Below are 17,256 nucleotides of genomic sequence, written 5' to 3'. Positions count from 1 at the left end.
GAGAGCAGCTGAGCCTAGTGCCACTAGGTGAAGCCTCTGCCGGGTCTGGCAGCCAAGGCCTCCCTATGGATACCACTCTACCTTTCTGTGGCCACTTGCACCTTTGTCATGAAGCAGAGGAATAAGCCATTCACATTTCCTACTGCTCACACTCTTTTCTTATTTTCCTAAAAGAAGATTCAATGCCCAACAACTCACCTCCTTCCTGTAGGGCTTCCCTGTTTAACTCTGCACCATGGTGATTATTCCTTCATTTTTATTTCTTCAGCATGCACACATTGGTCCTCAAAAACTATTACTCTCTTGCTTATTTTGGCTCATTTTTCTTTTCCAAGATGGTATGAAGGTCCTTAAGGAACCGTTCCTTTTGTGTCCCTTAAAAGACCTATTTCCTCCCTCTTCCCTGATACCACATAATAGCATAACAGTAAAATCAAAGTCAGAAAACTTAGATGATTATTAAGAACATAAGACAAAACATAATTTTATTTCATTGTATTTATATGCAACTTCTATCGATATATTATGTAAAATGAATTGTGAATTAAATCTCAATTAAAATGTTCATTTATTTTTCCCCCACAGGAAAAAAAAAAAACTTTTCATACTTCTTTCCTGCACTTTCTTGTCCTTTAAAAATTAAACTTTTACTAATTTCTAAATGTACAGAATCACAATTTAGATACAGATTAAAATACTATATAAATAGGATCTTTAAAATGAGAAGTTCCCAAAGTCTTTCTAAATAGGGAGGGACAGAGCAGTTAAAGGGAGGGCAGGGAAGGGGGAAAAAATAAGAACCAAGAGAGATTATGTAAAGGTGCAAATTTCCAGTGATGAATGTCATTATATTGTATACCTAAAATGTACCAATAAAATAAAATTTTTTTAAAATGAGAAGTTCCCAGTTAGTTTTTTTATAATTTAATCTTTTTTTTCACTGCTTTGATATCACCACATACTGGTAAATAAGGGGAAAATGATTTCTTGTCTCTAATAATTTTCAGAAGATGCTATTAATAATGATAGTGTAAGTATATTTTTATTGACATAGAAAGCATTCATGATATAGTATGAAGCATGAAAAGCATGTGTAGGTGCTTACATTGATGTTCAAAAAGCTGTTCATCTAAATATTAAGAGAAGTTAACTATGGGTAGCAGAATGTGGATGACTGTAACTTCCGTCTCCACACCCTTCTAAATGCCTAAAATATTTAAAATGGGTCTATTCATGTTAGGTGGGAAAGAAGTGTGAACTTCAACTCTATCAGTTAAAGTTATTTCTTTCAAAACATGCATATATTTCATAATTTAAATAGGAAAATTTTTAAGAAAAATAGAATAAAACTGACAAACTCTTAGAAAAATATGTAATAAATGTTAAATTTGCTATAGCTGGCTGATGATTTTTATTTTCTTCACTTCTCTATCCACATTTTCATAATTTTTTAAATTAACACATTTAGCTTTTAGAAAAATTCTTATGAGTAGATTTAAAACTTAGTAAATTTGTGAAGTTTTAAAGTACATGGTTTTTATTTAAAAGGAGGAAATGTAAACTTCTTAAGTCAAAATTTCTCAAGAATTTTCCTGAACTCTTCAAGTCAATTGCCAAATAGCTCCAAAACTATTTTTAAAGTTACTTAGCATTACTGCAATTTTCTTCTTGTAACTTTTCCTTTAATCATATTTTAAAGGGAAAAATTTTTAATTTGTTAAATAGTTCTAATATTTAATTCATATTTTACATATTAATTGGAATTCTGGAAAGAATAATGCTGATATTGAAGCAATCTGGAAAAGATGGAGGGGTTCACAAGAAAAACTATGGATTCAGTACCAATTGCCATGGGAGAGAACAACTGAACTATTTAAAATCACCTGGCCTCCCTGTTTTCCAGAAATCTACACAAAGATTTCACAATTGTCTTTAAGACTAGCCAAGATGCTTGGATCAAGATGTTCTCCTTTTGTCTAAATAAAATACTCTCTACTTGAATCAAAGTCTATTTAGTCCTCCATAAACAGAATATAGTCTGCATTTTCTTTATTAAAAACTTTGACATACTTGAAAATGTTAAAATTTTCTCCTTTCTTTACTTCTCTAGAGACTGATTTTAAAATCATTAACCACCGGTTTCCATTAACCACTGGTTTAGAAAAAAAAAACCTGAAAGTTCCTAATAGCTTTATCTTGTTTCCCCTGCATACCTCAATAGCTGCTCCACTCTCCATCCTTATGTGAGGAACTTTTCCTTCCATAACATTGCTTCGACCCCACTGCTGGTGAGATGTTTTTCTCTCTATGATTGAGGTTCCTAATAGCTAGGACAAAAAGGGAATTTGGAAAAATAATTTTAAGACACAATATTCTTGTTGATAAAGAACTCTAGATACATCTGATAAATTTTTAATATGTGTGATGATATTTATATTACAAAACAGTCTACTGGTTTTTTTCAAATTCTAAGTCCTATGTGATTCATTGGCTCATGAACCTACATAAGACCTTAAGAAGTCACTCAGTCCAATCTTCCCAACCCAGGTAGGTGTACATGATACCTGCATAACAGATACATCAGAATTTACTTGATAATTCTTTAAAAACACCAGAGAAGGTAACTTCACAGAGTTAACAATCAGCCTTGTTTCAAAACATAAATTTCTAATCCCTTATATATAGATTGGTCAGACACTCACAAAATATGCTCTAAATGAAAATAACAACTCACTCAGAGACACCTATAATAAAGAAACTATACTACAATACAAATCACAATAGGTGAGAGTAAAATGTGAAAAAGTTTCAACTTTGATGAATTAAAACCTGATTTTTCTTAAACTGATTGCTTTGTCTTCCAAGTCATGTCATAACAGCTATAATTTTCCATACTGATTCTTTTTTATATACATGAATATAGACAAATCACTTCAATTGATTATCTAAAAGTTGTTTATAACTAATGCAAACTGATTTGTAAAATATATTTGGTATTCTAGCTAGATAACCATAAACTACAAATCTTATTAACCACAACCACAAATCTCAGTCTACATCAGTTGACAAAAGTGCTCAAAAATTCAGATTTAATTCAACTATAAAAACCAATTCTTTTCTGTATAACCCAAGATTCTGTGTAACTCAGGACCCTGAGAAATATTTAACTTGGACAGTGATTGGAAATATCAAACATCTAACCAACAACCAACTTTGTTCACCTGTCCTGTGTGAAAGAAATGTTCTTTTAAGAGTTAAGAAGGCAATGAATTAGCTGACAGGACTCAAGGAATATAGAAGAAGCAAGGAATGAGATAAGAGAATGGGTTGTCAAATTGTGCTGACATGCTGAATCTTCAATATTTACCAAATCATTCCCAGAAACATCTCTGCTGGTAATTTTTTCTTTTTTTCTATCTGGCGGAAATAAAAATTCTGTACTATCAGTACTTGATGTCTGTGACATTTCCACCACCAAAACTGGAGAAATGCTTGCATCACAATAAAGTCCATCTTTCTGAGAACTACTGGGGCAATTTGTGGAGTTTTTATTTAAACTGCTGTCAGCCATTTTCTTAATTCTGCAACAAAAATAACTTGAAAGATGATTCCACTTTTCAAGGAAAAAAACCAGATCAGAAAGGATATGGTAGGTTGATTTTGACAATTGCAAACTCTAATTGATGAGGTCCTTAGGTTTATAATGCTCTCGACTTATATTCACACAGGAGAGAGAGCTGCAGAAAGAAAAGAAATCACCACTGAGAAAATTCATATCCTAGAAATCAGTGAAAAGCTAGCAATTTGAATCAAAAGCATTTCCTATAAATATGAAAAACTAATATTAACAAAAAATTTGACCACAAACCTGCTGAAAAACGTGGTCTAAAATAGGGTCTTATTAAGCTGAAGTAATGGGTTATGAAATCATCTTTGATGAATATCATTTTTTAATAAAGTAGAACAAAATAGATAATATCACAGTATTTTGCATAAATTCTTGGTAAGTTCTATGAAACTTTTAATTATCCAAATATATATTATAGAATGTTACTGTGGATTGTGGTAAACAAAAATCTAAAAATACTGGTGTAAAACATACATTACAGGCTGTACCACTGTCCCCAGCACAGAAGAGGTGAGCCACATGGCCACCAGCAACATACACACACAAACACATACAAACACACACACACACTGTCGAAATGAGAAGACATATAAAGAAGTCTCAAAACCAGACTTCCAGATCACCTACAGCAACCCCAAAGGGAAATGAGATGAAATAATCCGATACTCAATCACCTGGACTCCCTGAACTGGCAACAAAAGAGGATCTGGAAAAAATGAAATCTGAAATAACTTCTCAGGTAACAGCAGAGATTGTGCCCATAGTGCAAGACATGATTAATAAATATAGAGAGGACACAGATAAAAAAAATAGAGGAGCTGAGGAACATGATGGAATCCCAACATAGGAAACAAATGGAATCCATAAAACAGATACAAATAGATTTCCAGGAGATTAAAAACTCCACTGAAAGTCTACACAGCAGAATGAGCCAATGTGAGGATAGAATTTCAGATATAGAAGGCAGGATTGCAATTAGTGACCAGGAAACGAAAAATTTCTTAAAAATAGTAAGGGACCACAAAAAAATCAATCCAGCAGCTGTTAGACTATGCAAAGAATACCATTAGACTGATCAGAGTCAATGAAGAAATAGGACAGAGTGCAGACGACATAAAAAAACTCTTCACAGAGGGATGGCAGAAAACTTCCCAAGCAGGGAAAAAGAACTCTACATACAGAAAAGTGAGACATACAGGACTCCAACTAGCCTTGATCAAAAAAAATCTACACCTAGGCATATAATAGTTAAGATTCCAGAAACCAAAGAGAACAAAATTCTGCAAGCAGTTAGAGAAAAGAAACAAATAACATACAAAGGAAAGCTCATCAGAATCACAGCAGACTTCTCAATGCAAACCCTCAAAGCAAGAAGAGCTTGGAGTGATGTATTTCAAGCCCTAAAGGAAAACAACCTCCAACCCAGATCGATGTACCCTGCAAAACTATCTTTCAAAATTGATGGAGAAATAAGATACTTTCATGACAAAGAGCACCTTAGGAACTTCATGAATACCAAACCAGCACTCCAAAAAATTTTAGACAATATCCTAGGAAAAGACAATGAGGATCACAACCCCAGGAAGCCCAGCAGAATGAATCCATGGGGCAGAACAAGAAATTAAATGCAAAGGAAGAGAATCCAACAAACATACATTACAATTGGGTGTGGTGGCACATGCCCATAATCCCAGCATTCTGGATGGCTGAGGCAAGACAATTACAATCTCAAACCCAGCCTAGGCAATTTAGTAATTTAGTGAGACCCTGTCTCAAATAAAAAATAACAAAAAGGGCCGGAGATGTAGCTCATTGCAAGGGTCAGCATTTCAATCCTCCATATTGCCCCTCTCCCCACAAAATGCTGTGGTTTCAGAATTTAAAGCCTTAATCTATTTATTATCAGAGTACATTCTTATTACACACTTCACAAAGGAATAAGATTTCATGAAACCACCCAATTCTAAAAGTTTAAAGGCAATATTAGAAGTAATCTCATTTTTATACTTACATTGCAAAAATAGGAATAAGGGGATGCTATTTTACCCTGGGTCTAGAACAGGATGCCCAGAATTCTACCAAACTAGTGGCATTCTGGGATGATCTGAGCTGGGGAAGGAAGAAGGAATGTACTCTTCAGTACTGAGAAGGGAATACCTTGAGAAACTTGCAGAAGTAACTAGGAGCACATTATTATGGTTTTATGGCATGCTATTTCAGACACTCTTTAAAGCTATTATTCTAGTCAAAGAGTTAGAAGGTTTGAGATATCTGGACTAAACTTCTATTCTTTAAACTGGGATAAACCTGGCCAGAATAGGATGTTAAATATCTTTATTTCATTAAAGAAATATATTTCTGGTCTTAATTGTCTTAAGATCGGTCTTTTAATCAAACAATATTTTACCAAGACCTTATCTATTTTGATTATCACATTTTATTGGATCTTCTGATATGTCGTATTGTATTGAAATATTTCCTAATATTAAAGTATTCTTGCATTTATACTATGAAACTTATGCACTTATAATGGATGGTTCCATTAAGGTACTGAAAAATTGGCATGTTTGTATTTTGAGTTTTCACAGTTATATTCATACATTAACTTGGTCTATAATTTTCCTGTTCAGCCATCTTTGTTGGGTTTTGATATGAGATGCTGGAAAATTTCATAAAATACACTGGATACCTTTCAATTTTGTAATATTTGGTGACAACATATATAACACATGAGTCCCCCGGAAAGCCTGCCAGGCCCATAGGATTTTATGAGAGATATTGCTAGTAGCTTATCCAATATTTACTATCCCATTCTTCCCTACTGCGAGAATCCTGATTTTGTTTGGGGCAGCAATGTGCTCATTAATAACTTATGCTTGTTGAGTTCCCTTACAGATATAGGGATACCATATGATTTACATCCTAGAAAGTTAAGGCATGTAGCAAAACTGTACTTAAAAGAAAACTTATGTTCCTAAACTTTTATTAAAATCATGACAAAGTAGAAAAATATGCTAAGAGGGCAGTCAAATAAAAAAGATAGAAAAAGTTAAGGAACAAAATTTAAGATGTACAGAAATGACAAAAATGCAAGTTTTGTTGAATTTTGTCTATAAGGCCCTACATAACTTGACTCCTCATGACCTCTCAGATTTCATATCTTACCACTTGCCCCCCAATATCTAGTCTCCTTACTGTTCCTTGACTCTGCCAAGCAAGAAGATTTTTGCCCTCTGCTTCTTCTGCCTATGTTGCTTTTCTCTCAAACATGACCTGCTCCCTCACTTCACTGTGGTCTCTTCTCATTTAAGATGCCCTTTCTATACACTTGATCCAAAAGAGTGTGTTCACTCAATTCTTTCACCTTACTTTCTCTTCAGAGCACTTATTATTTCACTCAGCAAGTTTTATAGCGGAGCTCTTTTCCACTTTCAGTGAACAGATGATTTCCGTATAAACTTGCAGAGCAATGCAAAGCCATGTAGCTCACTTTATTCAGTTAGCTAACATGGCAGGGTTCCCAAAAAGGGGGAGAAATTTTATTGGCCAATTTCATTTGTGAATAAATGCAAAAATCCTAAATGTCAAATGTGTATTTATCCCAGGTGATGGGTACTGGGTATTCCAGGGTTATTTAGACAGAAATAATAGGCAAGTCATCTCAATACGTATGATCTTTCATCAAAGTAGTGGGGAGAACTTTTCTGTTAAAATTCATAATGGCAAGCATTAGGAAAGGTGCATAAAAAGTACCTTTCAAACAGGCAGAGGGAGAAAATAATGTGTCTGATGCCACTGAACAAACACATGCGCACATATACACACCTCTTACAAATGGTTTCCCTTGTTTTTAAAGTAAATGTAGCAGGACAAAGACAACTCAGAATGTACCCATATACACTTTACAACATGATTTAACTTCAAGCCTAGAAGAAAATGCTTTGCATTTCCAGTTAAATATAAAGCCTGTAACCATCACTGACTCAGAGCAGTGGAATAGATCTGCAAATAATAGCCTTTATGTTTAGGAAAAATACTACTTTCTCACTGCAGGTTTAGAAATGTTTCACATCAGATGTGTAAGGTATCATTCTATGTATGCATTAAGTATACTTATTTTATGGCACTTTTTATAAGAAACTGTAAGAACTGTTAATAATGTAAAGGTTTATTTAAACTGTACTGAGTTCCCACACTGTAAACAATACTCCTAAAAGCATACTTACCATATCCTTCCAGTTTTACACACACACACACATACACACACACACACATACAAATTTCAACAGGATTTTTTAACAAGATTTTAGATATTTGATTTCTGTTTTTCTGCTATTGAGTTAATATAACATGTGTATATATATATATATATTAACCACTTATCAGATGTGTAGTTTATAATTATTTTTCCCAGTCCATAGGTTGCCTTTTCATTTTGTTGTTTCCTTTGTTATGCAGAAAGTTTTTGGTTTCAGGTAGTCCTATTTGTTTATTTTTGTAGCCTGAGTTTCTGGTGTATTCAGAAATTCCCTGTCAACAACCTTTTCTTCTCTGTTCTCTGCTGTAAGCTTCATGGTTTGGGATCTTACATTTAGATCTGTCATACATTTTGAGATGATATCATATATCAGATCTTATACTGTAAGATCGGGCCAAATTTCATTTTTCTGCAAATGGAAATCCAGTTTTTTCAAGACCATTTGTTGAGAAGTCTACCCATTCCTCATTGTGTTATCTTGGTGTTCTTGTCCAAAATTAGTTCACCATATTTGTTTGGATTTATTTCTGGGTTCTATTCTGTTCCATTGGTCCATATGCCTTTTTTCATGTGACTATGATACTATTTTAATTACTAATTACTATAGCTTTGTGATACAATTTTAAATCAGGAATTGTGATGACTCTGACTTTGCTTTTCTTTCTCCTAGTATTTTGGTTACTTGAGGATTTTTTTCTTGATAGTTCCATATAAACTTTAGAAACTTTCTATTTCTGTGAAGAATGGCATTGGAATTTTGACAGGAATTGTGATAAATCTGTATACTGCTTTGGATAGCATGGACATTTTTAACAGTATTAATTCTGCCCTTCCATGAACATGGGATATCTTTCCATTTACAGTAGTTTTTGCCTCTTTAATTTCTTTCATCAAGTTTTTTAGTTTTCAATGTACAAATCTTTTGTCTAAATTTATTCATGTTTTTTCTTTTTTAATGCTATTATAAATGAAGCTGTTGTCTTCATTTTTTTCTAGCTAGAGAGAGAGACAGAGAGAGAGAGAGAGACAGAGAGGAGAGAGTGAGTCACGACCTGCTAAAGATAGCTTCACTTCCTTGTTCACTGTGGCATTACTTACAGTAGCCAAGATGTGAAACAATCTAAATCCCCATTGACAAAAGCATGGATAAAGAAAATGTGATATGTGAATATAATTCAGTCTCTAAAAAGGAGATACTGCCATTTGCTATGGATCTAAGGAACATTATGCTAAGTGAAATACCCAAACACAGAAAGGAAACGTGCATAATTTCATTTACATGTGAGGGGTTTTTTTTAAAGCTCAAATACACAAGACAGAGAATGAAATGGTGGTTAACATAGGGGAGAGGGGAAAGGAAATGGAAAAACGTAAGTCAAAGGATACGAAACAGCAGCTGTGTAGAATGAACAAGCCTAGAGATCTATTGTACAACAACATGAAGGCTAAAGTTAATAAAAATGCTATTGTATTAGGGACTTTTATTAAACAGGTATGTTGGTTTTTTGGGTTTTTGTGGGGTTTTTTGGCACTGGGGATCAAACTCAGGACCTTGTACTTGTGAGCAGTGCCACTGAGCTAAATCCCCAGCCCTAAACAGGTAGGTTTTAGTTACTCTTGTCCCAAAAGAAGTAACTATGTTAGATAATAAATACATTAATCTGCTTCACTATACTAACTACTTCCTATATAAATTCTATAACTATATTGTAAACCTCAAAGATATATAATAAAATTTATTAAATAAGTGAATAAATTTTCCATTTAAAATGGCTTTTGAAGGATCTAAAAGCAGTTCTTTTTTCCTTAGCTTTGTTCAGAAAGCATTTCCTTTATTTTTTCAACAATTCTCAATAAATCATCATCATGACATCACTGACACTGACATAAACTTCTAAACACTTTCTTGTTCCCATTTTCTGATTTATCCATTGCCTTAGAGGTATTTTCAGTAGCTATATTCAGAAAGCATAGGAGTTCCTATTACTCACTAAGGAGTTTCATTTCTGTTCTCCAGCCTGCCAACTACCACATTTGCCAAAGTAATGTTCTACTTTCTTACCGCAGCAATTCTAAAACAATAGGTTGAATAGTTACATGCAAAATTTCTTGACAAGAATTAGATTTCAAATTTAACTTCTTTTTGGCTGGCTGAATTCTAATTATTTTAGCTTAAGAAAAAAACAAAATAGAACAAATGTTTACTCACATTTATTTCTTTCTCATTAATGAATTAATTTAAAAGATTTATTGCTAAAATAAATCTACTATCTAACAAGCCAAAGGATGCCATTCATAGTTTAGAGGCATAAAATTAATCAAGTATTGCAAACCTATCTTTATATAAGCACAAAGATTAATAGCTCTTCTTCTATAAAACCATGGAATTATGTTTAAACAGGGCTTTAGATATAAAAATATGTATTAGAAAACCAAAAACCTTTCTGATGTAATGTTTCTTTGTGTCCCCAAAGACTTGACATACATAGATATTAGACATAATGTAAGCAAATAAAATAAGTTCAAATCACATCAGTATTTAATGCATGAGCTTTCCTTTGGCTAACGATTTCCATTTTATTTTCAGAACTAAGGCAAGTCAATGGAACAATTCTGATACTGAAAATCTCTGAGCTTTTATTTAATCATAAAAAGGTCTCTTACATATTGGTCCTAGAAAATATACTTATAGCAATTTCCTCAAGAAAATAAACACAAGAATGGTTTTATGAGATAAAACTAGATACAATTTTTTTCCACAAAAACAATTTTTTAGTTTTCTTTGCTAAGACTATGTCTACAAGGAACCCAAACAGTCAGTCAATTCAGTCAAAAATGTGTTCTATTCAAGTGAAGAAAAAAAAAAACTTATGGATTGTCTGACATTAGATAATCAGACCACGCTGAATACTGAATATTCACTTTTTAACTATATGTGCTCATAACTGTTTACTAAGCTTAAAGAGAAACCAAATGAGCTTTCTAGGTCATAGTCTTATATTTTAAAGGCCAATATTTGTTTATAATTTCCATTAAGGACACAATTAGGAGAATCAGTCTGTATTATCTTATTAAATGATTTACAGCATATTTTAAATTTACATTATTTCAGAAATTTTTAAAAATGTTTAATAGTTGATATGTGCTATTAGTTTTGTTTCCTATTTTAATTTGCATAACATTCCCACTGATTAAGCTGCAATATAAAGGGACAATCTTATGTGTGTCACTATACTAACAGTTTAACCTAAGAACAAAAGTGTTATAAAGAAAATTTAGTTCAAAGAAGCTTGATAAGACCAAGAAGCTCTCTGATTCTTTAATGTTGTTATCCAATGTCTTTTCCTATATATAACTAAACCTGGAGAGCTTTATACCAGTACAGGCCTTTCCTGGTACATAGAAGGTCAGTTGGCAAGGAAGCCATAGAAGAGATTTAGCATTGACCAGGACATCTTGAGGTCTCTTTTGGCCCTAAAAGTCTATGAAAATGAATCACTGCTTTCCTAACATAAAAGATTAGGTCAAACAAGTTGAAGGCCCCAAATTTACCTCAACTAACAGAGTTTCACTTGTAAGGAAGCCCTCATCAAAATTTACCAGGAGGTCTGTGGTAGTGAGGAGTAAATGGAGCAAAGAGATGAAGTGAAGGCTGGATGTACTAAGGAGAAGTGGCCCTGGCTATAAAAGAAACAGTTAAACAGGAGATATTGTAAGAAATAAAGCCTACTTTCCCCTTATGAAATTAGAGGATAATAGATTTAAGAGAATGTGAAAATATATTAATATAAAAATTGCCATTCAGAGTACCTGTTCTCTATGTCAGATTGTCCAAGAGTATTGAAAGAAACTTTCCAAAGCCAGAAATTGTCCATTAGTTAGGAAATTTGTGATATAGTGTGTATTAGTTAGCTTTCCTATTGCAGTGACACAATACTGAACATCTACAATTTAAAAGAAGAAAGGTTTAATTTGGCTCAAAGTTTCAGGAGAATTAGTCCATAACTGGCTGGGTTGAAGACAGAAACATCATGGTAGAAAGACATGGCAGAGCAAAGCTGCTTAGTTGATAGCTTTTAGGAAGCGTAAAAAGAAAACAGCACCAGAGAGGGAGGGGCCAAGGATCATATACAAGATCACACCTCCATAACCCACCCAGACACATCAGAAGCATACTTAATGAATCCTCAGGGCATTTCTCAATTTAGTCAAGTTGACATTAATGATCACATAAGGCTCCAACTCAGATGTTTCGTATCTTATGAGAAAATTCATTCTTACCCTCAAGGTCATATTCAAAGACTAAAGCACAAACAGAGGAATCCAGTCAACTTCCCCTTGTGGTCAGACCTCTGCAAATTAGGGAACACCAAACAGTCTACAACAACACACCATCAGATTCAAGCTTCAGAGAAATTAATTTAATAAAACAGAAAACAATAGCAAAACCTATTTGTCTATGAGGCCCCTCCAAGCTGTGAACCATGTCCTGTTCAGTTTGTTATTATGTCCAGCAAAAGACCTAAATTAAATAAGGATTATTGACTTAAAATGACTCATCAATTGATAAAAACAGTACTTTGGAACTTAAAAAAATAATGTGCCACACAGGTGGTTAGATAGCCAATGGCCTCACATGCAAATACAGTCAGAATGTATTTGTGAATCTTCTGGACAAAACAACTGCACCAAAATCCAACCCCTACTCTATTTTGTAGCAAAACACCAAAATCTCTACACCAAGGTGGACTCAAACCAGGCTAAATTTCTACCTGATGCTGGAAATTTTCTTTTTGACTAGATGTTATAACCGCACTACCATATTTATCTTCTAGTCAAGATGTTTGGTTTTCAGGAATCTAGAAGAATATGAACACAAGTATTTATTTCAGTGATGGACCATACTGTCAAATCCCAAACGTTTCTGCTTGCCTTACTAAGGCCCCCACAACTATAGACTTTGGTCATAATTCTTACTACTCAACAAAATATCATTATTTTTGCAGTGTGCAACTAGCAATAATTGGTTCATATTTCTTTCATGATAAAACATGTATGTCATAACCAAGACCAAAAAAGAATTATGGGAAGTTGGGCATAGTGGCACATGCCTGTAATCGCAACTCTTGGGAGGGTGAGGCAAGAGGATCACCATGAGTTTGAGGCCATCCTGAACTACATAGTGAGACCATGTATTAAGAAGAAGAAGAAAGGGGAGAAGGAGGAGGAGGAGGAAGAGGAGGGGGAGAATCACGTGAGACATAGGCTCCCTACCTACATCATGTCAAGTAAGGATGGCTCTTTTCTGGAAGAGCCTATTTCTTTTCATCCTAGTAATGAGCCATTTACCCAGAGCACTCAAACCTAAAACTTGCAGAAAAATAAAATCACTTAGAACATCATACCTGGGGAATCAATATGACATGGCTGCTAATGTTTGCAGAATAGGAGAGAAAAAGAGTCTGACTCTAGCACCAGCATTACCCAAAAACGTGTTAAGAGGTACTTCCTGACAAGGGCTCTGTAAGCTGGTCAGGAAGACTGTCCAGAGGGCAAATGGGAATTAAGCAGAAAGTATACCAGAGGTCCAAGCAGGACAACAGGCCAAGAGAGAATCTAACTTTCTGATAGCAGGTGTCTAGCAAATATTTTAATACCTATTATATATCAAGGGTTATCCTGGGTGCTAGGGTTAAAGAGATTATCGAGACATGACCCTTAGTAATAAGGATTACGATGTCAATAAGTATGTGCAAAGCACAGAAATGATACAAAAGAGGGAGTGACTAGGGAAGGCACATGATTTAGTGGGAAACATAATTTTTGGAATGAAAGGGACAAGGATTTTAATTCCACCTGTACCACTTACTGGCTCTGTTTTCTCATATAGAACGTAAAGATAATACAGTAATAGCAACTGTCTTTTACAGCTGTTGTAAGATTACCTAGATAAGACTTGTAAAATGTCTAATATTTTGTCTGGCACATATTATTGTTTTAAATATCAATATTACTCACTTGCTCAGGAAACGGCCAAAGAAGATTCCATAGGGCAAGTGACAGTCAAACTAAGTCTTAAAGAATGGGCTGGAGTTCACAAGATACACAAATCATGAAAAGGCCCTCTAGCAACACTACCACCAACTAGGGCTAGTGCCTGGGGATCCAGAGGAAGAAGGTGGTTCTCGGCAAAAACAAAGAAGGAAGAAAGCTACGTCTCAGTTAAAAATGAGAAAAGGGAAGAAGCTCTTCTAGAAAGATTACAGTTAAACAACAGTATCTTTGCTAAAATAGAAACAGTGATTCAACCAGGCACAAAGGACAAGTGGAGTAAGGCAGGTCATAAGAAAGCTGCCAGAAAGAAAGGTCCTCTACACCGCAATATTCTTAGGTGGGCATGTCCAACCCTGACACTAGTCAGCCACATATGTGAGTGAACAAGAGTGACCAGCAAACAGCAAACACTAAATCTTCTAGTAAGTATGTTGAAACTCAGAATGAGGAGGAACACAGAGTATCAATGTCTGCTGAAAATACAAACTAAAAATTTCAAAAGTATAAAAAATAGGCTCTAGCCAGTAAATTAATTCAAATTTAATGCCATATGAGTATACTATACTTTAATGAGAAACTCACTTAGTCAGTGTTTCAATACCATAAAATATATGGCTTAGAAATAATTTATACCAAAGTTACAAAAGTTCCAAAGGAAGCTTCCCACTCTAACTTTCATAAAATAAAATATTAATTTTTACACACACAAATACACACCTATTTCAAATGCAGCACCATTACCAATAAAACTGTATCAGTCCAAAGAAACAGAAATGTTCTACCATTTGAGAGTCTAAAGATACCAAAATTATAAACAATATATGAGCACTAAACTCCCAGAACTGATCTGAAACAATTACTCACCTTTATGTGTACAGAAACTTAAAAATAAAATCCATATACTCTTGCTAAGGCAAGAAGAACCCAAGCTTTGGTGTTAGCCCAAGGCTCAAATTCCTCACTAGTCACTTAAACTATCTGACCTCAGCTTTCTCATACACAATGTATGTATATGGCATGACAGGAGTGTTATAGAGAAGGGATATAAGGTATGTGAGGTCTTGATATATTTGAAGCTCTTAATAAACGGAGGCTTTTATTATTGTTGCACAGTTCTGCCAAAACCCAATGGATAGTTGCATCAGAAAATTATTTTATCAGTGACAATCTCTCAACCTAGTGATCCAAATATTGTTCTGCATGGATTCCAAAATACAAATTGCCATCTAATTAGTTCACTGCTAGCTTAGAATACAACCATATGGGAGTTTGTTCTAGATGCATGCAGATGAATTATAACAGAAGAGGGTTGGTGAAGTACCCCACAAGCAACTAATTTTATGTAGATTCTGAATGCTACCAGACACATAACTATCACATTTATAATAACCTTAATTTTCAAATATGTAAGTACTCAACCTCAAGGAGAACATTTTAGCTTAGCCAAGCCCACAGAAATAAATACATAATCTTATTAGTCTATATTATATCTTAACAACTGATTGAGAAGGAATAATATGTAAATGATTAGATTTTCAAAGAAAGGAGGCATCTGTAGCCACAGATTTATTTGATGAGTTTCTGAAACCTTGCAATGGAACTGTAAAAGCAATGTGATTAAAATCAATACAGCACATCATTTGCTGATACTGTTACCCAAGAAAAGGCAATAAGCCTTAGGCATGTTATTAGTAGACTATATGATTTCACTGACAGGTTCAAGATTTTTAAAGGCAACTCAGAATAGAAGGATTTCTCTTTTGGACCCAAGGGATTTTTCTCTTCAATTAAAATGAAATCATATGTCCCATTTTTATTATGATTATTTAAAATGTCCTCTATAACATTTGAAAAAGATTAATATTAAATTTTCCTTTTTTACTAAAATAAAAATAGTTGCTGAGTACAATGGTAAGCACTTATAATCCCAGTCACTAAGGAGACTGAGGCAGGAGGATTGCTTAAACCCAGAAGTTCTAGGCCAACCTGGGTAACATAGTAAAATCCTGTCTAAAAAAAAAAAATGATGATCTTTATTAAATTAAACTGAAAGACACTTTTGTTTAACAGTACTGTATCCAACCACATGTTCAGTCAACAAATACCAGAATAGTTTGGGGAGTAGTGGTTGTAAGTGTATTATTTTTTAAAAGTCCATGCAGAAGAATATGAAAGTCCAAAGATATGAGTTTCAATACCTCTTCCACAAAAATGATCAATGACTCTTTTCATGACCTATTGATGAAATAATAAACTTTTAAACCAGTCTTCAAATTCAAAGAACACTATGTTTCAGAGTGTGCTTTTAGGAGGCACAGTGACACACACCTATAATGCCAGCTACTCATGAGTTTGAGGCCAGACTGGGCAACACGACTTTAAAAAAAATGGGCCAGGGATTTAGCTCAGTGGTTTCGCCACCTGCTGCACAAGCGCAAGGACCCGAGTTCGATCCCCAGTACCAAAAAAAAAAAAAAAGTGTTCTTTTCAATCACGTAGCAAAAGTTAGTCATGAAGACATTAAATTTGTATGATTAAAAAGTGACCAAATCAAACTGAATCTAAATTCAACAAGGCTTTGCCCTAGAGATCCTTCACTACCCTACAGATAGAAAATTATAAAAGTTTTAAATAAGTTGCTTTACAGTAAAAATGCCAGTATAGAAACTACCTTATATAGCCTAGGAAAGTTAATGAAATCAACTCTATAAAATACAGTTTTATGCTTTCAGTTGAAAAAAATATTGATCAAAACAGTGACCAGATTTTAATTTCTGAATCTTGATTTTAAATACAAGATTAGGTTCACAGAAATTAATATGTTAACCCAAGCATTAGGCTCACAGTTAGTAATTTACCATGTGAATAGGCATTTATTTAGGGAGCTTGGTTCTTTAGACTTACATTGGGCATAGGTCCTTTTAAAAAGAAAACTACAAAATACCATCTACTTTCTTGCCTCTAATATACATACATACTTACTTATAAACATATATATATATATATATATATCTATGTTCTAAATAGGTAGCTATCAAAATAGCTTAAATGAATAATGCAAATAATTTTCTTTAGCTTCTCCTTCTTCTTCAACCTCCATATTCAACATAACAAGTCAATTTTATTTCCAAAACACTTCTCAAATCACTTTTCTCCATTCCATATGTTATATCATATACTAGTCCATATCAATGTCATCTTTTGCCCAGATTACTGCAAGAGCTTCCTAACTGGTCACACTGATTCCAATTCAGCCCTCTGATTCAAAGCATTTTATTTCTCCACTCTAGCAAGGGTACTCTTGATAATATGCAAA

The 17,256-nt window shown here is 33.9% G+C and overlaps 1 protein-coding gene across 9 annotated transcripts in view; it reads right to left on the bottom strand.

Annotated features, from left to right (window-relative positions):
- Stk33 (serine/threonine kinase 33) overlaps positions 1 to 17,256 on the bottom strand; it is a 214,655-nt gene that overhangs the window by 93,786 nt on the left and 103,613 nt on the right. For 5 of the 9 annotated variants that reach the window (XM_004851380.3, XM_087211743.1, XM_087211744.1 and 2 more), the window contains 2 exons: positions 3,368 to 3,737; positions 2,214 to 2,327 (listed from right to left, as the gene is read on the bottom strand). In XM_004851380.3, the coding sequence (XP_004851437.1) occupies positions 2,214 to 2,327; positions 3,368 to 3,571 (318 nt within the window). In that variant the 5' untranslated portion in view covers positions 3,572 to 3,737. The remainder of the gene's footprint in view (positions 1 to 2,213; positions 2,328 to 3,367; positions 3,738 to 17,256) is intronic. The other 4 variants (XM_021263753.2, XM_087211742.1, XM_013074710.3 and 1 more) reach the window with 1 other exon arrangement.

The sequence above is a fragment of the Heterocephalus glaber genome, unplaced genomic scaffold (genome assembly GCF_053883595.1).
Source record: "Heterocephalus glaber isolate CG9 unplaced genomic scaffold, H.glaber_assembly_v1.0 deba00001428, whole genome shotgun sequence".
Lineage (NCBI taxonomy): Eukaryota > Metazoa > Chordata > Mammalia > Rodentia > Bathyergidae > Heterocephalus > Heterocephalus glaber.
The sequence above is the reverse complement of the archived record's forward strand: the minus strand, read 5'-3'. Positions and strand labels throughout refer to the sequence as shown.